The sequence below is a fragment of the Micropterus salmoides genome, unplaced genomic scaffold (assembly GCF_014851395.1).
Source record: "Micropterus salmoides isolate LMB-PRFRI ecotype aquatic unplaced genomic scaffold, ASM1485139v1 Ms_hic_scaffold_17, whole genome shotgun sequence".
Classification (NCBI taxonomy): domain Eukaryota; kingdom Metazoa; phylum Chordata; class Actinopteri; order Centrarchiformes; family Centrarchidae; genus Micropterus; species Micropterus salmoides.
In genome coordinates this window covers 11,627,662-11,652,858 of record NW_024040817.1, presented here as the reverse complement: position 1 = coordinate 11,652,858, position 25,197 = coordinate 11,627,662, and the positions used below count along the sequence as shown (strand labels likewise).

Here is a 25,197-nt window from a genome sequence, read left to right as displayed (position 1 = left end):
CGAAAGTTCAGCAGGTTAACTGTTTGTGTTGAACCGAACCTATTCGCGATGGACAGCCGGTCGGCAGGTGGCGCATTGCGGAGGGCGGATGTTTTCAGATTAATGTTAACGTTAGCGTCGTCAGTTTAATTTAAGGTGCAGCACATGCGAAAGTAGAATTGGAGTAGGTGTCTGTGTGATATAACTTGAAGACGAATTAGATCTACTACATATTCCTGGCAGAAGTACAGTTAACTTGAACTATTTTGCTTTTATCCGTCACAAACAGCTCCAACGGCTGTGTAACTGATTTCTGTATTTTGAAAATCCAGCCACCGGAAGTATTATTTATCATTATATCTTGCTTGACAGTGGTCACACAGGCACATCAGCTGTACAAGCGAGGGGAATACTGACCCAATTAACTGTACGCGGGACAACAGCGACGACACATCACTGCGACCGACCGAAGTACCATTTTCTCTAACTGTAAGTCCTTTTACATTTTCTGTCTTTAATGGTGTCGTGACAGTTGCCATTAAAACGCAGACAATTAATCCGCGGTCTTGCACGGTGTGTAGTGAAAGCGATTGCCAGCAGCTGTTAGCCTCAAGGTTCCTTAAACGAGGGTGATCCCGTATTATACAGGTGGCATACCTTATGGTGCCCATCCTCAATCTTCATGTCTCAGTACTGGGACGTCTGTATGCCTTGTAAAGACGAAATAAGAACAGTTACTACATACGAAGTGTCTCGTTATTGATTCAAGCAGCTCTCGTTTGTAATATTAGATGATAGTGCAGTTGACTACGCAGGCGATAGCTTTTGGCCTTTTATTAAATTACCTGACAGCTAGAGTAATCCTGTTTTGAATGAACCCTGGCTGTTGCTTTCAGTTTGGTAAAATACATAATGCAAGAGCCCACCATTTTGAATGAAATGTCTCAGAGATATTATCCCAGTGCTTTTACTCATCGATTCATTTGATTGACAGACTATACATTCAATCATGCACCTATTTGCACTTTAATCTGTCAGTTAATCCGTACTTTGCATAAACCAATCATTCTTATATAGTAGTGCTTAACAAACAATGATTTACATGATTTTTCTGGCATTATTGTGTATTTGTTTTGTCAATTAATCATTTACTTGATAAAGTTAAAAGAGTTTTTATCAGTTTTTATCTTTTAATATTAAAATGGTTCTTTTTTTGTTATGGTGAGGCTTTAACCAGCACATTTGGTATTTAATGAATGGCTTATATTTTGTATTGATCCACTTATCAAATTGTTGACAGTTCAGTTAGGTCTTTATTGTGCCATGTGGAAAATCAGACTTGCAGCATGACAAAAACTGACTCATCCATCAATAAACCAACAGAATGAAAACCATCAATTAGAAACATCCATTAACAGTAAAAACAGTAAGTGATGGTAATAACTAAAAGGAAAATGTAAAACCAAGAAAGAAGAACAAAGTTAAAAGCAGTTTGTTGTTAAACAAAATATCACAAAAAGGCATAAAATTGTTAACGTGTTTTGCCAAGACAAAATAAACTCAAAGAATCAGATGAAGCAGAAAGTCGAAAGTTTGTTGGCCTCATTGTGTAGGATATTCCTATACACAGGGATTTATGGTATTGCTGTGATAGTTCTATTGCAGCCATTTAAATATCATCCTCGGATTAGAATAGTAGTTTCTGTAAGGATGCTTCTGTAGTAGTCACAACAAAATGGGAGTGTTATTATTTTTTTCAAGGACTCAGCCTTGGAGAGAAATAAAAACAACTAAATTTTCCTCCCCTGTAGCAGTGAGAAGAAGCTGTGCGTGGGACTTGGTGTCATTACAGAGAAAGCTCCACCAACCTGTCTGCCTAGAAGCCAATACAGAGCTGACAAGTGCGCTATTGAATGCTGCAACTGAGAGAGAGGAAGAGGAGGAAAACATAGCCAAAGAGAGAGAGCGAGAACTTGTCCTTTCTGCATATAAGGGAACTTTTGGACACAGAGATCATTGTTTTGCAGAAGCTTCTCATGGGAAAAGGAGCTATTGAAATGTCTGTAATGACTGAGCTTTCATCAGCCCAGGTGACCGAGTGTACCTGAGCGTTACGCACTCAAAATCACCATCAGCCTGTGGGCATTTGCTGTGCAGTTAAAAGGCAAATCTACGGTGACTTCAGCGTGGGGGGAAAAAAACATTACTGTATCCCTCCTATGTTTGTCTGGATTATTTTTATCTTTAGCTTTTTCCCCCCTGTTTTAGTGGCTTACCTGTGAGAGAAAAAGAAGCGCAGAAGGGCAAATGACTGTTTGTGGATTTGGAACTTACTGAGCTGTTGATTATAGCACAGAACAAGGCTGCTGGGACTCTGCATCATCTGTGTGCAGGAATGCAGAGTCACATATAGAGGCACACCATGCAGGTTTGTGTTGTGTGAGAGAACTGGTGATGTGTGATTTATCATCACAACTTTGCTGTGTTTTTTTTTAACCGCATGTTTGTAAAATGTTTTATACCAGCATTACAGATTTAACAGATATATAATAGATGTGTTTTCATCTTAGACAAAATACTATGATGAATTACAATCTAATTATCCGCTGTCATCCTCATCCGCTTGAACTCTTTACTGCAAAGTAGTAATTCTGCAAAGAGTAACACATCTGCATGTTGTAAATTCTGACCAGTGGAGCTAGAGTAACATTATTTCCAGACATAGGTATATATCGTGTGAAGGAAATTCTTGTGAGCTGGTCAACCCTTATTGATGAAGAAGGTTTCAGGAAACTCAGGATGTCTTACACAGAAATATTTACTGAAACTCAGCCGAGGAGAAAATGGCAACAGCGCCAGTGTAGCACCAAAACCAAATCTGAAGGATACTTCCTGATAGGGGACATTTATCCTTCCTTGACCTACTGAGATTCACTACCAAATAAGGTTATACTTTACCCCTCTATACATTATTCTATCAGATATTGGATCCTAAACAAGACACTATGTGACACTAACTTACTTACCTAAGTTAACCTAAGTCATGTTGTTTGTCATCCAAGTCACATGCAGCACTTTCTAAAGAGATCCCTAGTCAGTCTGTCTGTATGAAACAAAATAAAGCTGATGTTGACCTTTTGCGATGGACCACAACGTTCAACCTTATAAAGGCAACTGCGTCAGTCTAGTCAGCCAAACAGGAGAAACAGTCGTTATTGCGTTTGTGACCTGAACGTGGCATGTGTATGTCCTGTACCTCACCTTTTTCCCACATTGAACCCCCCTTCTGAAAATTCCTTCACATATAGCATCTAGCTAACACTCACTAGCAGATGCTTGTGAAAGTTTTTTGATTTATTACCATATTTCCCCATAGTAGTCTACCTGGTGAGACACTGTGAAGAAGAGGCCTGCTGCGTCTTGAACAAAATGTCCCATGACCTGTTCTGTTCAGCCCCCCCCCCCCCCCCCCATTTGGCAAAACTTTTTTGAAAATTTGAGTGAGGGGTAAAGCTGTCTTACTCAGAGTGCATGTGTTTCTCATCAAAGTCTGCCTTACTGAATTTTTACTTTGTACCTTAAGACAATAGATTCACATAAGCGGAAGTAGATAATATCAACCATTCTCATGAGTGCAGTACAACAGTCTGCATCTTGCTCCTTTTTTGTGACTCATTCAGCGAGTTAGATGTTTTCGACCGTGATTTTATAATAGCTGCTGATTACTTTGAAATAATAATCTTCCTCATCACACTTCCTGGAGGAAAGGAAATTAAGCATTAGGAAGTAAACTCGGGCGTCTGGGTGGCATCTGACTGTGCCACATTTTTTAAACTTAAGTTACATTTTCTGCTATGCTGTCAGATTGGATGAAGTAACTTTGTGATTCACTTTTATCCCTTTCACATCAACAATTCATGTTTGTATCCTATGTATGACCCGAGTACAATCCTTTTACCCAGAGTGACTTACAACAATACATTACAATATATTAGTATGGAGGACCAGTGAGGGATACAATTGTGTTATAAAACTGCTATGTATTGAGTGATTGCTGTGATAGTTGCACAGGAGAGAGATAAGAGCTTAGGAAACATTTATTTTTTGCACACAGCAACTCTCCAAAGTGTAGTATTCCCAGATATTAACCACTACAGACTGGGTAATAGGTTGTTGTAATGCTTCAAGACCAGATGCCACTGACAGACAGATTGGATAGTTATGTGTTAATGTGCTTTTGGCTAAGACGTGGACTGTCATAGAAATATATGTAAAAAAAATTAAATAAATACCTGTCTTGTTCGCTTCCCATTTTCAGTGCTGTGATAGCTATCACTAATTGTGAAAGGAGTGAACTCACATGATTGGGAGTCATTTTAACTGTCAACAGGATATTATCCAAATTATTGCATAATGACACAGACTTGTATTTTCTAAAACAGAGGATATTGCTTTCTGTCATAATTACAATAGAAGACAGTAGTCTGAGTTCTTACGAAGATGTGAAGTCTTTGTTTCCAGCAGACCACTAAACTAATTATCATTTATTTGTTCCTTCTTCCTCTGTTTTTGATGATATAGTGTACTTTTATATATACTATTATTGCTTGGATCTAATACATTGGTTACATGTTATTGTAAAGCAGTGGTTCATGCCACCTCAGCAAAAGTGGATTTAATTTAATAATCATTAACAATACAGCCGATTGCAATAAATAAGATTCAGGTTAGTAAAATAGCCTTGCTAGCATCAGAGCACTTTTGTTTATGTCACTACTCTCTCTGCAGAGCATCTCCAGTTGTACTGGTTGAATCTTATTTGCATAACATTTTGTTATCAAGTTGATGTGTTATTGGTTGTTCAAATTCTATCGAGTGCTTCTCTAAGGAGCTGAAGTACTGTTGTCGGTCAGTAATCAAGGTAGAAAAGAAGGGAAAAACCTGAATAATTCATATTGGGGGGGCGATATGGCTGAAATTACTGTAAAGAATATGAATACAAATTTTTTCTTTCTTTTTTCTCACTGTTGCACATTACATCAGACAAAACTCTTGTGTTACATGAACTTATTTTGTTCATTTTTACTTACATTTAGCGGAATAACTAATTTTGACAACAGTAAAACAATAAAGTAGTAAAACTATAACACAATATGGTCATATCATGATCCATTTCCATTAAAAGTTAGTAATCCTGAATGATCACTCAGCCCTATATGGCCATGTGTTTGTTCATCCTGATGATAAATGATATGAAGTGGTCCCCGTGTTAAAAATAATTTTCTCTCTTTTTCTTGCACTCTCTAGTGTACTGTTTGAGCAGCTGAGTCTGTGAAGGCCCCGGAGGCGGCCATGTTGGATCTTTTCCTCAGAGTGTTGGTGTTGATCCGTCTTCACCCGTCACCTCACAGCACCTTGCTGCCAACCTAACTCTTCGCTCCCTCTCTCTTCCTGCATCGCTTTCTTCCACCGCCTGGCCGGGAGAAAGGTAAACATGGCTATTGCAGTTTTTCTTTCCTTGTTTACTTTTTGACAGGTATTTGGTTAGTATGACTGATAATTGTTTATATGAGAGAGGTGTGAGGCAGACAAGACAGAAATGGTTGTTGAGGTCTGAAAACTCAATGTCATCCTGCTGTAATGGAAAAAAAAAAAAAAAACTTGAAGTAACTTTAAGTATTTCTTCCCAGCATTGGTTCTTTTACACCTTGCAGTGTTAAATGAAATGAATGAAAAGACAAAAATGTACTTTTTTACTTTATTGCTAAAAGTTGTGGTGTCTGTACAGTAAATATAAGGCTTACAGTCAGCAGCCAGTTCGCTTAGCATACAGACTGGAAACAGTGGGAAATAGCTAGCCTGGTTCTATGTGCTAACACCTTTTAAAACTTTCTAATTAACATGTGTTAACTTGTTTTTACAAAAACTATAAGCTTCGCTACAGAAGGTTATGTTAGGATGTTACTATTTTACTACAATTTCTTGGCTGGCCACGGTAGCCTTCGGACAGAGTTGAGCTAGCTGCTTCAACTTTTTATGCAACGCTAAGCTAATTGGTTACTGGCTATTGCTACATAATTAGTGTACATGAGACCGTTATCAACCTTCTCCTCTAAGATTTGGCAAAAAAAAACAAATAAGCGTATTTCCAAAAATGTCTAAATTTTCCTTTCAATGTTTTATTATTTAGGTGTTTTACTTTGCTTTGATGGCCCATTCCCATTGAATGACTGTAGAGGAAATATTAAAGCACACTAACATAGTTCAATTTCCTTTTTCTAGGTCCTTGTGGAAAATGTCCTATGCACACCACAAGCTGCTTACCTGGAGCTTACCTCAACTCCTCCTCCTACCACTGACCTTCCTCTGGCTCTTGGCTCCTACCACAGGTAAAATAAACCGACCGTCATCCTGACCTCAACTGACAAAACCACATTTGCTGACACAGAACTGATAACTTGCATCTGCGCCTGTTAAACTACCAGCACTCATCTGTGAAGTAGGTTTCCACGCCTTTGATTACTCAGGGTGGAACTGTTTTTTACAATTTTATTATGATACTTGGGTGGTTTTAGGATGTTTGCTGCTTTTTACTGTCCTTCTAATCTGAGGCAGAGAGACAGAAGACTGTTGGCACTGTTATATGTGTGCCTTCTTTCTGATGCCACTCTGCTCAGTGGGTAACAATGTGAAACAGGACAATAAGAGCTCTGTGAGTAGACATGGTGAATGTGTGTGAGTGTTGAGGGGTGGGAGACAGGGTGAACAAGGGGTGGGATGACTAAACAGAGGCCAAAAGGTCCTTTCTCAAACAAACTATAGTGCTTTTGTGTGTTTTTGTATGTGGCAAGACCTGTGTTTGTCCAGACTTGAGTTACGCTGACTGATTAACCTCAGCTCTTGTGTTGCTATGGTAGCAGTTACAGGTGTAGCACTGTCTGAGACAGTCTGAACATTTTGTTTTGAATCCATTATAACTGTTGATGACCTTGCCATCAGCAGGAAAAGCCCTCCTCTATCAGCCTCACTGTTGACCATTCACTCCCTTACAGCCATACCAGAGCTGCATTTAGTTATTGCTTATGCAAACCCAACATTTCCTACTGCTGCTCGTTCACATGGATTTCAGCACGCGGTAGCTTGGATTGTGAAGCAGCCAATTGAAACGCATTGTATCTGAGGTTAGTGCTGATCGCAGTTGCTCATCAGAAATGCATCTACAAATCAAGACATGGGCATTTTGGGCAATTTAAAACAGTGGATCAGTTTTATATATTGCAGGGAACAAGAAGGCGCAGCCACAGCGGGCTGTCAGATGAAGAAGAATTGCTGGCTCCAATTTCTAAGCAAAGTAACCACCTTCTTTTATTGTTCCCTCCCGTTGTGTGGGGAAACTACTTGAGCTGTGTGCAGCATGATATCGGATAAAGTTTGCTAATGGAATGATGGAATGAGGATGTTGATTATTGATTGAATTCTTCAGTCAGATAATTGGAAATTTGTTTAGCTGCACTATAAACAGATGCATGAGTTGCTCCTCTGTGTTTGCTGTCGTCAGAGGTCTGGGACCGCTGTTACCACCAATTTAATTATCATAACTTTAAAGGTGTATTTGAATGTATCAATGAAGCCTTGTTCTTATGTATCAAAGTAACTTCACATTTTCTATATACACTGTAAAACAAGGGATTATACCCAGTTATGACTAATACCAGTAAACTAACTAGTAATTATCTGCTGTATGCACTGACAGGCATCTTTCAAAAGAATATAGTATACTGTTCAAAGGGAGCTACTGATAAATGACACAAGTGATCATTATCAGTATTTGCAGGATCTGATAACTTGTTTGTATATGTGTGTGTGTGTGTGTGTGTGTGTACAAACTATGGATTTGATCTACCGTGGGTTGACTATTCAGAAGTGCAAGACACAAAAATGCACAGGTCTGTAGTTTCCTAAAGTGACTCAGCTGTATTCCTTTGTCCTGGACTATTAGTCACAGCTAGTTTGGCTTCTGTGTTTGTGTGAACATTAATTTAAGTAGTGGTGAGATATAACCTCCTTTTACAGTCTGTGGTATTTTATTGCCTGTGGTGTTTTATTATACCTGGCTATGCAGTGAATGTCTCATCTGAAACAATGAATGGATTGAACTGAGCTCATCTGATACTGCAAAAGCTTGAATAAGAATAGTTTTCTCACCCAGAGCGATGCTCTTGATGAGAAGCATACACGAGGGTAGCTGATTGTACCAGCTCACTGCACTGCTGATATGAGCCTGATATGATCTGGCTCAGAGGATGGAGTTTTGTGCATACTGTGCTTTGGGTTTTAATCAGTGTCTTGTTTTGTCAGGGAAAAGCCTCCCTTCTTCTTTCTGCTGCTGACTTGGCTGACTGCTCAAACTGCGGCTGCATGTCGGCTTTTTTGAGAAATGTTGAGTCAAAGCCTAATCTGTGAAAGTCTCACTAGCTGGGACCGGAATTCGCTGTGGGTTTCACTTTGCCCCTTTGCCTTTGACAATGCCAAGAGTTCCCAACAATGCCCTGATTGATATAAACAAGTGAAATCTTGAAAAGCCTGGGATTCGTTGCCCGGTGGCGGATCCACGATGTCGCCTTTGGCAGATTCTTTTTGATGAAACTACATGCTACACTTAACTCTTCCTCAAATTTCTCTGCAGGATAATCAGTTTGCAATGATGAACTGTTATCGCCTCTTTAATTCCTATTTCACGACCATCTTCCATCCTTTTCGATAGATCTCACATTTCGAAAAGTATCGTTGATTTCTCCTTCTTTCTGCGCTATCCAGGTGTGTCAGCAAATCTCTGCCGGGTGGCCGGCGGGGTGCTGGGGATCCACTGGAGTAGCACCATCACCATGGGTTGGCACCCTATGGCAGACGGGAGAGGCGGGGCGACATGTTGGGAGTCCTGCTGCTTGAATCCGAGCTGCAATGCTGTGTGGAGCCTTGGCGGGCGATGTGTGCTTCTCAGCTGCACGCTGAAAAGTGGCTGCCCAATCTCCTTCCTGCCGCAGCCCCACCAGGAGTCCCTTGGTCTCCTTCAGCTTCTCACAAAGGTATAGAAAGCAGCTGAAACAACATCTAGACTTGACCATGAACATTTTTATTGTCATTTTTCCTGATAGACCAGTATGGCACTGTCATTGATTAGTGTAATTAGTCCAACATCGACCTCTGTTTACTCTTTGTTATTTGGATGTTTAAGGACTAAGGACGCAGAGCATTGATACTTACCTTATTAAGCAGGCCAGGCATCAACCAGATTCGACCGATCCACATTAAATACATACACAACATTGTCATTTAAATATGGGGAATAAAGAGCACTGGCATCAGATCGGAAATTGGTATCTGCAGAGATGGATGGATGGATAGATAGAGAGATAGTAGTTTAAAAGATATTTTTCTAAAATTCTTTGTTTTCTGTGACTTTACTTTAAGGGTCCCGTCACAAGAAGACTCAGAAAAGCTCGTCACTCACAGCCTGCAAGAAGCTACAGACAACTTACCAGCATGGTAACTTCACAGAATATTTGTTATTGTTATGGCATGGGAGATGTATCCACTTGTAAACTTACAAGTGGGGTCCATCGTCCTTGAATGCGCATTCAAGCACAGGAGAGGAACAGCAAGAAAGAAAATGCCCAAAACAATCTCACAGTTCTGACCTAAACCCTAGTAAATGTGGACAGCTTATTACTATAATTGAATTATTAAATTCTGCCTGCAATCTGCTCTTTGTTATTCTGACTTTGTCACAACATTCAAACCAACAATTTTAAACTGTTTCTACAGGAAAGTCTTACACTGCAAATAGCTCACCCAACTCCAACAGCACCCAGCACCTTCACACTTCTTCAAACCGCCCAAAAGAACCATACCCTGTTAGCTAATGGGAGCACAGACACTGCTTCAGCTCCATCACAGCAGATCTCAACGGTGGACAACACCATCAATATTGCTGCGTCTTCCAAAAGCAATGAGGTTGGCATACCCACATCAACCACAACTGCTATCATCACAACTCCTACACCGGCTGGTAAGGAAGCTACTATCTGCAGCAGCTGATTTCACTTACACAGACAGTGATCACCTATTTCCAGCTCGTTCAGTAATATGTCTTGTCTTCATTTATTAATTATGAACTACAGTATGTAGTATGTATAATAGAGCAGCACAGTGGTTTTGTAGCCTTGGAGGAAGGTTTCAGGTCCTTTCTTTATTATCATTGGTTAAAATACATTGTCCTTTTTAAGCTTACATTTCCCTGTCGCACACTTTGACAAAGAGCCTTCATTGTTCCTTTTTTGTTTTTGCATCAGCTGATGTTTGACAAAAATGAAGATGTACTTTGCCCACAAATTTTATGGCAGACTACTCAGATATTCTTCCAGATGAAAGCAACATGTGCTGTGGGTGTGAAGCCAAATGAGTATAAGCAATAGGAATGTGCTGAGACCTGCTGGGCTTCTGCAAACAGGAATTACCCGTGTGATCAGTAGTTTCTTCTCCCCGAAGGACGATATTGCCATTTAACTGGAGTTACCTTTAAAAATGGCAACAATGCATATCATAACGGATAAAAATTTTTAAGATCTTTTAATTAGCAAGATTTACCAGACCATTCAATAACAAGATGAGCTGGTTAAAACAGAGGCTGTACGAAGGTCAGCTGCATTTTATGAAGAGACTTGCATTCACAACAAGAACCTGTGATTCTGAAAGAGGACATCTCACATTGCCGTCTCCACTTTCCCAAATTCAGTTTGTTTAAAACAGAAACCAATTTTATACATTGTGTATACTGTACCAGTCATGTGAATGGGCGTGGAATGGGTGACATACTTTAGGTGTTTCTCAGGCCGATAGGGTCTAGTGAAAATAAACTATTGAGTTGCATTGTGGGAATAGTATGATCCAGGACAGGTTTTTTTTTTTTTTGTTACCCAAACTAAATACACACCTCTTCAACCCAACCCAAACGTTTGAGAAAGATGGTTCTGCTTAAGGTTTCTACCTTTTACAAGGGAGTCACTGTTGCCAGGTGTTTGCTCACGAGTCTCTGTAAATAATATTACAAAGAGCACAGTGTAGACTTACTCTATGTAGAAGGTGCTATGAAATAACTTCTAATAGGAAATGGCACTATTTTAGTTTACATTTTATTGCATTTAGAATAATTCTGCTACATCAATTTCTTTTAATTTGTGATTGTTTCTCTATTGTGTTCTTTTGCATGAGTGTATTTGCAAGTAGATGCATAACAAGTTTATTTGAATATACCACATAACAATATGCTAAAGTAGTGTACTATACTATATAACTATAAATTGCACATAATTTTTCCCGCTTCATCCCAAAACCTTCCCTCTTACCCCTCATTCAAATCTCCAAAACTCTCTTACCTGCTTACGCCACAAACCCCACCAGTTATATCACCAATAAATAATAATAATAATTCTAATAGACAGATATGGATAACTTGCCAGCATCTACAAACTTATCCACACACCCAGAAGTGACAGAGGAACTCCTGTGCAAATATATAAGTCAGTACTGAATACTCAACTCTTTGACCAGCTCCTGTCTTTTGGTTGCCATGCTGTACTTTTTTTGTCATCATCTCTGATCATGTGTTGTTTTCGACGACAGTGAAAGAGCTGGTGGTGTCCGCAGGAGAGAGTGTGGAGGTCACGCTGCCCCGCAACGATATCGAACTCAATGCCTTTGTGGTCCCAACTCCTCCAAACGGTAAAACCATGGAAATATTAGACAAACTATTGCAGTTTATTACCTTGAAATTACCTTGAAACATGTTGCATACGGTACATCGTGTAATTTCAGCAGTTTTCTGACGTGAAGAATCTGCTTTTCCTGTATCCAGTTGGTAGTATCAAAGCTATCCAGTCTGGAAAATTAGTTTGACTTTTTGTGTGTTGTAGACCAACTGTCAATTTAGCATGTAGTAATATTTTTGGTGTTCAGTAATTGAACGATGATGAAGTACAGCCTGCTTGACCTTATTCCTGAGTCACCATCTGCATACTGTACGTCACGAATCCTTGCCAGATAATTTCAAATCCAGACTGGAAAAAGACGATACAGTCAGGAAAAGGAATGCATGTCATAACTTTGTTAATCCTTTGATCCCCTCGACATGCTCTAACCATACCAAAATCTCTCATATGGAAATGATCCTTATCTGATAGATCTGAATTAAATACTTGAGCAGTTTTGTTTAATGTACTTGTACTTATTTCTTTATAGGGACAAACTATGCATTTGACTGGCGTCTGATAACTCATCCCAAAGATTACAGCGGGGAGATGGAAGGGAAGCACAGCACGACACTTAAACTCAGCAAGGTACCTGATCATCGCCTTCATATTCATGTTCTGCTAAAAATAAAACATGCAGCTGGAGCTGTATTGAATGCATGCACAGAAGGTTTCAGTAGTGTGTAAAGGACACGGATTGTCTTCAAAAGATCACTTCCTGCTCTTCCTCTTCCTGCTTGCTTGATTAGCTCGCTCTCTCCTCTCTCTCAGCTGACTGTGGGCCTGTATGAGTTTGAGGTGACGGTGGACGGGGAGGGGGCCCATGGAGAAGGTTACGTCAATGTCACAGTCAAACCAGGTGAGGCTGTATATTAAGCACCATGTAAAATCTCATTCACATTGTGGTGTGCAGGGAGTGTGCCCCTTTCAAAACAAGCAGTTGATGCAGACATGAAATAACCAAAACACAATATACACATGCCTTGAAGTAAATATCAATTTGATACACAATATTCGATTTTTGATTTCTGAGCGCTTCATTTTACATAATAGACATTTTTCAGGCTGTAGTTTTTTTAGAAAATATCCTGTTAAATGTACATGTTATTGAGGACATACTTTTGACTCCTCGTCCTCCTCCATTATTCAGTTTTCCTGTGTTAGAATTTAAATGATAATATATTCCAAGACTTTTTCTCTTGCCACATCACAGAACTTGGTAATATTTTCAGCTGCTGCACCACCAGTTCATGCAGCGAACACTGTAAATACAGGAAATGAATCAAAAAGGAAAGTACATAAGTGAGTCATTTGAAATCCAATAGTTTAGGCGTATGCTGTGCAGATTGTAAAGCGCCTTGAGGCAAATTTGAGATATTGGACCAATAAATAAAAATTGACTTGACTTAAGTCATGTGGCAGACACCTGTGTGGAAAACCTAAAAAATCATGATGACATATGGCAAACATAGGCAAAGAAGAACTGTCACACCTCACTCTCTGAGACTGAAAGACAGTTCTTTTACCACAAATTTTTTTAAAAGCTATAAAAAAAAAGTGCTTTTTTTGTTGTAGAGCTGTTGTAATGTAACATATTTTAACCAGTGCCTGTGTGTACAGTGCTTTCTTCTGTCGAAATTTGTAGCTTGATATAAACAGTGTCTAATAATGCATGTGCTAATTCTAATTAAGCTAAGTAATGGTGTGGATCTTCTGCTATAGTAGGTCTTCAGGAGACCATGACTAATGTTTGATGGTTTGTCTTCCCTAACTGCCAGCGTAAATTATAAAAATCAGGAATTACTCCACAATTATGCCTCACGTTGACTAGATAAACTCAGATCTTATTGCTGGAAGACGGGGCTGCTATCCTGCCAGACACAGTTGTATTTGTGTTAAGGTAGCCACTGACTTGTGCATGCTGCCTCAGTCGCAAACAGCTTATGTACAGTTCGGTAAGCAAGTTAATTTCTTGTTTTCCACCTGACAGAGCCGCGGGTAAACAAGCCTCCTGTTGCTGTAGTTTCCCCAAAGTTCCAGGAGATCTCTTTGCCAACAAGCTCCACTGTCATAGACGGCAGCCGTGAGTGTCCCACATGACACACACATGCACACATGCTCAAACATCTTAAACACCAGCTAATGAGAAGAAGCCTCAAAATATGTACCATTTCCCTCTCATGCTGTCAGATGCATTTAACAGGTCATTATCCCTGGGCCCCTCTTCCGTTATGCCCTGTTCCTTCCTCCTCTTTACAGAGAGCACCGATGATGACAAGGTGGTGGCGTGGCACTGGGAAGAGATTAAAGGTCCCCTGAGGGAGGAGAAGGTCTCTGCCGACACACCCGTCCTGACCCTCACCAGTCTGGTGCATGGGAACTACACGTTCAGGTACGGGTGGACCTCTGTCATCCTGTAGAGATCAGTGTCATTGTTTAAGTGAAATTGGCAATAAATATGCTACAAATATCTGACTTAAGCATTTACAAAGAGCGAGAGAAATGGGAATGAAAAAACTGTTGAATACTGGGCCCCAATTCTCTATATATAAATTACTGAAATTGTTGTTTACTACATGCAAATCAAAGTTAGGATTTTACGGACTGTGTTTTGATTTAAGTCAGAGGTGACATTATTTATATTTCTCAGTTTGACAGTGACAGACTCAGACGGAGCCACAAACTCGACACAGGCCACGCTCTCAGTCAACAAAGCCAAGGATTACCGGCCTGTGGCCAACGCCGGCCCTAACCAGGTCTGAAGTACTTTCTGTCACCACTGTTTTAGTTATTGTATATTCATACAATTACAGGAAGTAGTAGATCACTTAAAAAAATTGGGGGTTTTTTTTGACCAAACTAATGCACTCCTGATAACCGATAGCTGGTCTTTCCTCTTAATTCATCCAGGTCATCCAGTTGCCGCGCAATTCCATCACTCTGTACGGCAACCAAAGCACTGACGACCATGATTCCCTGTCTTATGAGTGGTCCCTCAGCCCCGAGAGCAAAGACAAGGTGGTGGAGATGCAGGTGAGAGGCTCATACATATAAGGTTTTACTTAATTATGTCCTTGATAAGAGAATCATGGCTAAGAATGGCATCTTTTTGTGCTTTTCAGGGCGTACGGACACCGATCTTGCAGCTGTCGGCTATGCAGGAAGGAGACTACACCTTCCAACTGACTGTGACAGACTCTGCTGGACAGCAAGACACTGCGCAGGTCACTGTCATTGTACAGCCAGGTAAGCAGCTGGAGAGTAAAAAACAAAGCTCCTGTTAATGTCACCTGAGCACTTTTTGAATAGTGTTTTCAGTGAAACGTTGAGAGGCATATTTGATTAATAGGCTGGTGAGAGTATTATTTGCAGTTTTTGCTTCTTGCTTCCTTATAGCTGTCATGCTTTCCTTACTTTTATTAACCATGTTTTTTACATCTATTTATTCAGCTGTGTGCACCACTTAAACACTACTTCTTGTTAGCCCCTACTCTCTCCCACAGGTTATATTCAAATATACGCATGAAATGTGAAGAGCTTACTGAGCATCAGTATATAATGTAGCTGTATCTATACTTGGCCTTTTAATAATGTGTGTAGCTGATGTCAGTACTTAAACTGCTGATATGAAATCCTATTTGCTTAACATTTGGTCAACATTGTTTTGTCTCAGTGAATAGGAGATGTCTGTGGGTCCGTGTGTACGTTCAGCCTAGTGTAGAGAGTGTCACCACACACAACTATGAGATTTTGCAATGTTTGAACAGGCTTCTTATGTCAACACACATCTGCCTGCGAGGTCAGCGAAGCATTCAGTAACAGTAGCCAAAAAAGAATCTGTAATTCCAGAGCAGGTGATCTTTATGTGCGCAGTAGAAATGATCATAGAATCAGAAGATCTGAATACAGTTATATAGGGTTTTTTTTGTTTTTGTTTTTTCTGGGATGTTGTTAGTTAATAACCAATTAAGAAAATTGTTGTTGAAAGAATACAAAGAACAACATCAGCCCACTTTGTACTATATCTTTCATGTGGGTTTCATCGCAGTGTCCCTCTCACTCTGCGTCCTCCAGAAAACAACAAGCCACCAGTAGCAGATGCAGGACCGGAGAAAGAGCTGACGTTGCCGGTTGATCGAACCACGCTGGATGGCAATAAAAGCAGCGACGACCAGAAGATAGCCACCTACCACTGGAAACAAACCAAGTCAGTCAGACACAGACTTATGCAGGCACTTTGCATTGACTGCAGCCTAAGTTAAAAACGTCAAGCTCTGTTGCACCTTTTCAGTGTCATCAAAGTTTATGTAAATTCCTTTTCACACTTTGTGTTTCTGCTTCTGTCTACATGTCTCCCTCCACCAGGGGTCCTGATGGTGTGAAGATTGAGAATGCAGACACGGCTGTTGCCACGGTGACAGGTCTTGAGGTCGGCACGTACGAGTTCACCCTGACAGTAACTGATGAGAGGAAGCTGGCGAGTAGCGACACTGTCACGGTCATCGTCAGAGAAGGTTAGGAGTGTGTGTGTGTGTGTGTGTGTGTGTGTGTGTGTGTGTGGACTAATCCATTTCTCTTCAGCAAAATAGCTGGCAGCGGTTGGTGTCAGAGAGGTGAGGATTATGGATGTTGTTGAGAAATATGAATTTGTAATTAAGGAAGCATTTACACTTTTCAAGCATTATAAGTACAGTTCTGTGTGTGTGTGTGTGTGTGTTTAAAGCAGAAGTCGTTCTTATCTCACAAGCTTACAACGGTAAGCTTGTATGCTTTGGGCATGTTTCTGAACTTGACATTGTTTTATGCACAGTGTCAGTAAATCCTTTGCTCAAAGCTAGTCTCCCAAGAGTCCATAATAAAAACATTTTCAGAAATACTGTACAATGCACATATGTGCACACATACTCATCCTATATACACATGATTATAAATACCTGTGAACGCACACACAATCAGCTATACATGATCATACCTAGTTACATACACGGAATATGCGCACAGACATCTGTTGTGTTGAGTGATGATCCATATTTTTTCTTCTTCTGTTCCTTATATTACTTTTGGTCAAGGTCAAAGTTTATTCATATAGCACATTTACAAACAGTCACTACTGCCCCAAAGTGCTGTACAGATACAGAGAACAGCATAAGATAAAAAAGCATAATAAATTGTAAACAACCCTTCTAAAACAAAATATGCCAAAAACAGACAACAGATAAAAACTATACTTAAAGCAATAACAACGATAAAATGTCACAGCTCAGCATGTGTTAAAAGCCAGTGCAAAAAGTGATTTAAAGCTCTCAATAGAGGTAGCTGCTCTAATGTTGAGAGGAAGAGAGTTCCAGAGCTTAGGACCTGCTACTAAAAAAAACCTGTCTCCTCCTTTTGTAATTGTTGTAGATGTAACAGTGGCAACAAGCAAGAAACACTGGCTTAAACTGTACCTGGATATCTACCTCAATGAATGAATATACAGTATTTCATGATGCGTTTTTGAGTGTAATGTGTTTCTGAAATCAGTGTCTTGTGTTTTTCCACCAGAACTGGACCAGCCGCCAGTGGCTCATGTTGTGTCGAGTCCGCCCATCGCTCTGCCTGCCAGGACCGCCACTCTAGATGGATCTCGCTCCACTGATGACAAAGGTGGCGTCAGCTACCTGTGGACCAGAGATGACAGCAGCCCTGCCGCTGGGGTGAGACTCGCTGTTGTAATGAGTCCTGGGACTGAATATTACAAATGATTGTTGTTTGCTCTGACTCTGATTCCTCCCTGAAACACTTAAACCACGCTAAAACAGCTGCTTGTGATTTACGTTGTAGCCAACATCAGACATCCACAGTATTAGCAAATGAGCAAAAATTATAAACATTTTAACGCTTGTGTTTTTTTTATAGGATGTACTGAACAGTTCAGACCACCAGGCAGTGCTGTTTCTGGGAAACCTGGTGGAGGGGAAGTACAGCTTCACCCTAACTGTAACTGACAGTAAGGGACAGACCAGCACTGACAGGGGCACAGTGGAGGTCAAACCAGGTATATACACACTTTCACACTGATATAAAACCTCTTTTGGCGATGCACCATGCTTTTATGTCTCTTGTTTCGTTTTTCCTTGTCCCTCATAATCAAAGAGCAGCAGCTTCTTTTCACGCTTTCGTATTGTAGTAAGGTGACAGTTTGTTGTGATTTCACCATATCTTATGAAAAAGAGTCCTTGACTGAAAAAAAAGATTCTTATTACTCTTTCTATATTGTTGTGTTGCTCTCTCCACTGCCACATACTGAACATTTTCTTGGGGTCACTGAGGGCAATGTTCAGGAAAAGTGAAAAAAAATCAAAAGTTAAAGGAGCTGTATGTGACATTTGCGGTCACTAAATGGGGGCAATTAGGGCACGAGATCTCAGACCAAAACAAATGGGCCACCAGACTTCATTGAGAAAAACAGTAACTGTTTCAACAATCATCAACTTTGGTTTGGTCACAATAAATCCTTAATTCACAGAAATATTCACACACAGATCAGGCTTCAATGGCAGCAGGGGACAAATTCACTAGTCAAACAATGTCCACTAGAAGTGCTTTTTTTGCCACTGGCAGGCTCAGATTGTGTCTGACAACATTATGGAAAAGATCCCTACAGAGAGAGACCTTTTTGTTAACAAAAATGATCTTATTGTTTAACTATTATATCGCTCTTGCTGCCACCAGACTCCATTGGGGGGAATAAAACAATTATTTTATCTTGCACGTCATTGTTAAACACACTTCATTCAAACTCAGCAGAAACAAAAAAACTCACCAAAACTGTCTTTGTTAGTCTTTCTACTGTTCCAGCAATCACCAACTCTGGGTTGGTCAAAATAATAGGCTACGTTCAGACTGCAGGCCTTAATACTCAGTTCAGATTTTTTTCCCAGATCCGATTTCTTTTGTTTGACAGTTCACACTATTGCCCATATCAGACTCCAGTGTGAACTGTCCGCAGCCTGAAAAGTGACCCGCATGTGCAGAAGAATAACATGCCGTCACATGTAGCACGCTGTTGCAGGATACAGAAGTAAACAAGGAGCCACAGAGGTTGGCTCCGGTTAGCTCACAGGAGACTCTCGTTTTTTATTGTCCTCTCACGGGTCACATTTCTCCCAAATTATGATAAGTGTTCACAACTTTCTGTCCTTCTCATTACGGTTTTTGCCGCTGTACAATGCAACTGCCCCACAACCGCGCTCAGACAAATAGCATGCACGTAACTCAGAAGAGAGCTTGCGGTCCGATGGATTTCAGATGTAAGAAAGGGAATTTGTGAGCAAATGAAAGCTAGGTAGAGAAGAAAGAGAGCCACATGTTTAAGAATGGATTTTTGTGGAGCTTTTTCCTTCACCTCGGCTCCGTCTACAGCAGAACTGTGACACTACCTGCTCTAGAGTGAAGTCAAAGTCGCATCAATTCCGACCTGAGTGTCCAAACTCGGGTTGCATTTAAAAAGATCCGATCTGTATCGGATTTGGACCACATATGGAAGTGTCCCAACTCCGAACTGGAAACATATGGAGTCACACATGAACAAAAAAATCGTATTGGTCTGCAGTCTGTACGTAGCCTTACATGAAAAAAGAAACAACTGTTATATCACTCTCCTCACAGATGAACGGTTTCACACGGAGGGACTCGCATGCACTATCATGCACACGCGGCCTGACCGGCTGTATAAACAACGGTCTGAGAGGCTGGGAAAACAACACATGCAGAGGGAGTCTGACGTCATTCTCTGCTCAGGGAACCATTACTCCACAATATCTTTCCACAGCAAAGAGTTGTTGTCTGCTATATTAATGTTCAGAATCTCATAAAAAGAACCTTTTTAAATTACAGCATTTCATCACATAATGCCTTTTGCGATGTAATGGAGTTTTTTTCCTTTAAAACCAAAGCCCATGCATACGAACGGCTTCCACACAGCAAGAGACTCTGCAGTCAACAGCAGAAGGTTGAGCAGGTCAGCGTGCAGCATACGGTGAACAGACACAGACACAGCCAGAAACTAATCCGTCACTTGGTGCTCTGGCCTCTTTCCCAGATTACGGAGTATCGGATGGGTCCTGCAATCAGCCTGTTTTTCTCATGTCACTTTCTCCCTCTACTTGTTACTTTTTCTTTTCCAGTACACTGCACTCTCCTCTCTACCGTTCCCACCCCTGTCCAGGTCCCTTCTGAGTTTTCTGTTTTCTGTTTATCAGACGTATGGGAGCGTGACCTAGTGGAGTTGGTGCTGGAGGTCTCTGTATCCCAGGTCTCCCACCGGCAGCGTGACATGCTGCTGCGCCAGGTTGGGGTTTTACTGGGTGTGCTCGACAGCGACATCATAGTGCGGGAGATCAGTGCGTATAATGAGCACAGGTGAGTCGTTCTACTTATTCTTTTTGAGTTATTTATTTTGCAAGTTTTATTTCTGGTCTAAAATCCCTGTATATCTGAATGTTAGACTTTTATTATAACTCCAACTTGACTTTTCATCTGTAAGCCTGGTAATGAAATATAAACATAATCATGAAAAAGGATGATTTTACTATATAATTAAGCATTTTTCCCCTTTCTTCCTCCCTCCTCAGCACTCGTTTGGTCTTCCTGGTGTCAGGTGGTCCAGGGCGCCCTCCTCTGTCTGGCCACAGCGTTGCACTTAGCCTACGCAACAAACTGCGCAAGCAGAAGAATGACTTTCTCATCTACAAGGCTCGACAAGTGGATACAGTCAGTGAGTACATGGCAAATATAGTTTGTAAGGTACACACACAACACAGGGAGAAAGAAATGTGCTTTGTACACAGGGCACTATGCTGTACATGATGCTGGATTATACTGTACATATTAGTTTACAAGCAGTATAACAAGCTTAGTAGTTAAAATCATATAATGTTCAGTGAATTTGTTTTATACACGTTGCCACATGATTTAAGTTGATGTTCCTCTTGAACCAGATGCTACAGGCAGGTCATAGTAACACAGCTGCTTTAACCTCTTGATCTCTAAGATAATGGTCAGATTATGACAGGGATTGACAGGACTCAAAGGTCAAATCTCTATGATTTACACGTTATATCTTATCCTCCCTTGACTCTTTCTGTCTTGCCTCTGTGATGAAATCTGTACAATGTTCTTGTATTTAAAGAGCCCGTTTTTGTTCTATAAATATACATATGGTACCCTGCTGCTTTTCTCCCTCAGTCTGCCAGCTAAACTGCTCAGGTCACGGCGAATGTGACTCATTCACACGGAGCTGTGTCTGCCACCCTTTCTGGATGGAGAACTTCATCCGAGCTCAGCTTGGAGATGCAGAGAGCAATTGTGGTGAGATGAGATGAATCTCATTAATTGAGTATTTTCATCGGTCAGTGCATCACATGTAACATGATAATTTTTTCCCCAAACACCACAGTAAAGATCTCATGGTTTTAATCTTCTGAAATATTCATGTAGTAGGCAATTTATTTCGGAAGAATTTTTTTCTCATGTCTTTTTACATCCCGACAGCAGTAATTAAAACAAATACCCTGATTTATACTCTGACATGAAAATTAAAAAAGCTGTTGCAGGACTAAAATAAAAATGACCAATCATTTCATTCATTCTGAATAAAATGATTGGCTGGCTTTTGTGCCTGTCTACCTACCTCTGTCTGTGCACTCATTGCTTATGAAAATGCGTTTTTAGGGAAATTGCTTTGAAAGGGAGGCTTGAACAGAGGGGGACACTTTCAAAACTTAGCTGTCTCTTGCTAATTCATCCAGCATGGCCTACCCGGGCTTTAATAATGGCTTTTTAATATGTTCCACGTAGTCCATTGCAGAGTGATAACACACTTTGCTTTTGTGTCTAACAAATATTTTGTTTTCAGAGTGGAGCGTGCTCTATGTGACCATAGCATCCTTTATGATTGTGGTTGCTATAGCAACAGTTGTCTGGGGGATGGTGTGTTGCTGCAACAGGTGATCACAGTTTCTAAACTGTCAAATATTATTAGGATTATTACTAAATGTCTTCTACATACAGTATGTACATCATTTCTCTTTCTTTTTTTTGCCCCTGAAAGGCGTAAGAGCAAAGTGCGCAGGAGCAAAAGCAGGTATAAAATACTAGAAGCTGATGAGCAGGACAGTTTGGAGCTACAACCACCTAGAGCTGGTAAGACAGTTCACATACTACCTGTTTAAGTAAAGGATTAAATTAAATATTCCACTTGGTCCGGGCTAGACATCAAACTGTTTCCTTCTCTTCTCCTCCACCGCCTGCCTAACAGCCCGCATGAAGCCGGTGCCCGCTCCCACCTCCTCCGCCCTCATGCACTCAGACTCCGACCTGTACAGCGATGACGGTCAGGGCGGGGTCCCGTGGACGGAGCAGGAGCGCGGGCATCTCCTGCGGCCCCAGAATGGCTCCCTGAGGAACGGGCAGGGGCCGGTGAGGGGCAAAAAGCAAAGAGAGGAGCTGCTATAGCAAGGGAGGAAGGGGGGAGCTCGCTGCTGCCCTCACACACACATCGCATCTCAGCTGTCACAACCCTCTGTTCCTCACTCTTCCTGTTTCTCTTTTGTCGTTGTTCAACACAAAAACCCTCACACCTCTCATCTATGAAGAGAGACTGTGTGTTGCCTGGATTTAGGAAGAGAAAGAAGGAAAAACATGCGGTCACAGAAAAAACACCACTGTACTGAAATTCCCCTGCTCCCACACTGAGCCAATATGGAGGGGAAAAAAACTGTTTGCTGAGAACTAGTAGTGAGCACTGTGTTTTTAATGGTAAAACAATATAACGTAGACCCCTTTTATTTAACACAGTGACTTAAAGAATGTAGTTACCCCTCTTACTGAGGCACATGTTGTTTAGAGACCGTGGGAGAGTAAGTAGCCTGAGTGACACTTGACTTTCTTGATTTTAAAAAAAAGAAAAGAAGCTTCACTTACACAAAAACCAGCCACTTGACACGCTCGCTCACACCTTGCCTCTTGTAGACACGCATGTACGCACACAAAGACATCGTTTTCACACTGTTCCAGGTCAACCCTGATGCTACCAAACACTGCCATGTTAAAACCAATGGTTAACTCTGCTCTGATGATTTTTGTTAAGAGGCCAAACACGGTGACTCTTTGGAAAGAACCAAACACAACCAAAATAGAGCTACCAACAGCAATGGACACTCCTCCTCCAAAAAAAGAAAAAAAATATGTGCATGAAGAGTGAAAGTAGTTCTGGTATAATTTGATACTGGAATGATCGCCTGCACGTTTTGTATGTTGGGTGTATGTGTAGATTTTTCTGGCTGCTGAGCCAAAACATGTTTGTTCAGAGCAGTTTATACATTTTTATTTCTGTTATTAACCCAGGGAAGAGTCACAGTGTTGTTAGTTGTGTCGATCAGAGGCAGAAGGTGTCTTTCAAAAAAACAAAAACGCCTCGCTTTTACTCTGAAGGCTTCTCTGTGGATTAAATCACTGGAACACACACTGGAATACACAACGTTAATGAGTTTGGTTTGATAATGAGGAGAAGTTCCCAAGACAACGAATAGGATGGACTGAACACTTCTTCCTCACTCACTTCATTATTCATTAATGGAATGACTCCTTGAACCATGAAGACCACTTAAGTTTTTTGTTGTTTTTTTTTTTATTACCAACCTTTAGGCTGTGATTAGATGTCGATGCACTTTGATTTCATGTCTGTCAGCTTCAGTCTTATTTTGTCTCGTGTTGGTTAAAACGGGAGATCTATGATGGTTAAAGTTGTAAGGTTCAGCCCTAAACACGGGACTTGACTGCATTCCAAATAAATTAAATACTTCATTTCGTTGACTTAAAAGATGAGGGGATGCAATTTCAGCGACCATATGATATGTTTGCTTGCTTTCCTTTTGGCAAATGTTCAATTAGTTCAATTTGAGGATTACAAAAATACACCAAAAAAAATCTGTATGAGTGACATGATCAAGACAGACATTAGACATTAATTGTAAAAGTATTACTAAACTTCCTCTAGGAATGAAAGTGAGTTGTGTGTCCAGTAGGACCTGAAACTGTGTTAAATCCCACAAACAAATGATTTCTTCCCACAACTGGGATAAGAGCAGAAGGTTAATATGAGGAGAGAGGAGATTGCCATAAACGCAGCAGGAACAGGTCTCAAAGGAAGGCTGTAAGAACATAGAAGAGAACGAACAGAAGCTGCTTTTGTTTCTTCTGTGTATCTGCGGCAGTGACGGGTGTTTCTGCACTGATTGAAAACTTGAACCAAATGACTCTTCCATGCAACATCTCAGTGTGTGATTGCTTTACATGTGAAACTGGCCTGTAAGTCCCCTTTTCTTTGGTTGTTGAATGTTAAAAGGTCATTACAACCGTTCAACTTGTACTCTGTGAGGTAAGCAAACTTTTGCAAAAAAACATGTCTTATTGCTTACTGTTAAGTCATCTCATGCCGATGTCAGTTCTGCTGCACCCAGTGAACGTCAGGCCAGATTCTTTTAAAAATACTTCATTCAGACTTGCTGTATTTATCTGTCCATCTTTTGCCACCTTGTGTGAGGCAAATTAAAATCTAGTGCACCCAAGTGCCAACTCTGAAAAATCTCATCTTTTGAACACTGATGGCATAATTTGATGCTGTTTCACTCTCATTTTGTTTACCTGTGTACCGTTTTCCCCCAAAACTCGCAGTAAAAAAAAACAACTTTGAAGGATAATTTGTTACCTATTTGACAACAAAAAATTCAGTATTTCTTCTGTTACATGTACATTTGCCTTTTTTTTTAATTTTATTTTTTAAGATTTATATAAGTGAGTAAATTGACCTTGACTCTGATGGAGTCCACTGTGAAGGCAGACAGAAAATATGGAGAAACTGTTAATTGAAGGGAGTTTTAATTTAAGATGTTTTAAAAGATGTTTTAGTGAAGGATTACCTTTTATTTCCTTCTGTGTGGCCAGGCCTGATGCAACTGGATAATCTGTAACATAAAAAATAAAAATGTTTCAGTTCTTGAGTTTTCTGAGAGATGTGTGCTTGCTTCGGTTGATGAAAGCTTGTGGCAAAAACTGGACTTTTCTTTCCCCTTTTCCTCCTATTTCCCGTCCTTACTCACACTTTGTCCCAACATGCAGAGTCAAACGAAAAGGACCATGTGATGTGACACTGTGAATTTTAAGCCATGGGACTTCATCAAAGTCCTTTTTACAGACCTGTGACGCTTGATATACTCAAGAACAGTAGATTATGAAGTTATAGTAGAAGCCTGAAATGGGGTAACGCATGCAAGATTAGCTGAGGACTTAATTTTTATTTTGGCCAAAGGAATTTTTTTGGGCCAAAACTGTTGATAATAGTTATCATGGACGAGCATTTCTTTCTCAC

General features: G+C 40.5%; 1 protein-coding gene across 3 annotated transcripts; it reads left to right on the top strand.

Annotated features, from left to right (window-relative positions):
• Positions 1-4: 4 nt before the first annotated feature.
• Positions 5-24,829, top strand: kiaa0319l (KIAA0319-like ortholog). Of its 3 annotated transcripts, none has more exons than XM_038723965.1 (25): positions 5-468; positions 2,248-2,407; positions 5,287-5,467; positions 6,262-6,368; positions 8,797-9,065; positions 9,451-9,525; positions 9,805-10,048; positions 11,662-11,760; positions 12,277-12,374; positions 12,558-12,645; positions 13,777-13,869; positions 14,046-14,178; positions 14,437-14,542; positions 14,697-14,819; positions 14,909-15,032; positions 15,861-15,993; positions 16,152-16,300; positions 17,331-17,482; positions 17,685-17,823; positions 20,030-20,189; positions 20,402-20,544; positions 21,015-21,137; positions 21,685-21,775; positions 21,880-21,971; positions 22,087-24,829. In XM_038723965.1, exons 4-25 carry the CDS (start codon positions 6,275-6,277, stop codon positions 22,281-22,283), a joined length of 2,925 nt encoding a protein of 974 aa, XP_038579893.1. In that variant the 5' UTR covers positions 5-468; positions 2,248-2,407; positions 5,287-5,467; positions 6,262-6,274; the 3' UTR covers positions 22,284-24,829. The 3 variants fall into 3 exon arrangements, with proteins under 3 accessions (XP_038579893.1, XP_038579892.1, XP_038579891.1); XM_038723964.1 differs by having other exon boundaries at positions 1,791-2,407; XM_038723963.1 differs by lacking the exon at positions 2,248-2,407.
• Positions 24,830-25,197: the final 368 nt, after the last annotated feature.

Bases quoted from the DNA above. Each gene is read 5' to 3' on its own strand.
- kiaa0319l (XM_038723963.1), top strand. From the start codon at position 6,275: ATGTCCTATGCACACCACAAGCTGCTTACCTGGAGCTTACCTCAACTC. The intron at 6,369-8,796 runs GTAAAATAAACC...TGCGCTATCCAG, and splicing joins GCTCTTGGCTCCTACCACAG to GTGTGTCAGCAAATCTCTGC. The intron at 11,761-12,276 runs GTAAAACCATGG...ATTTCTTTATAG, and splicing joins GGTCCCAACTCCTCCAAACG to GGACAAACTATGCATTTGAC.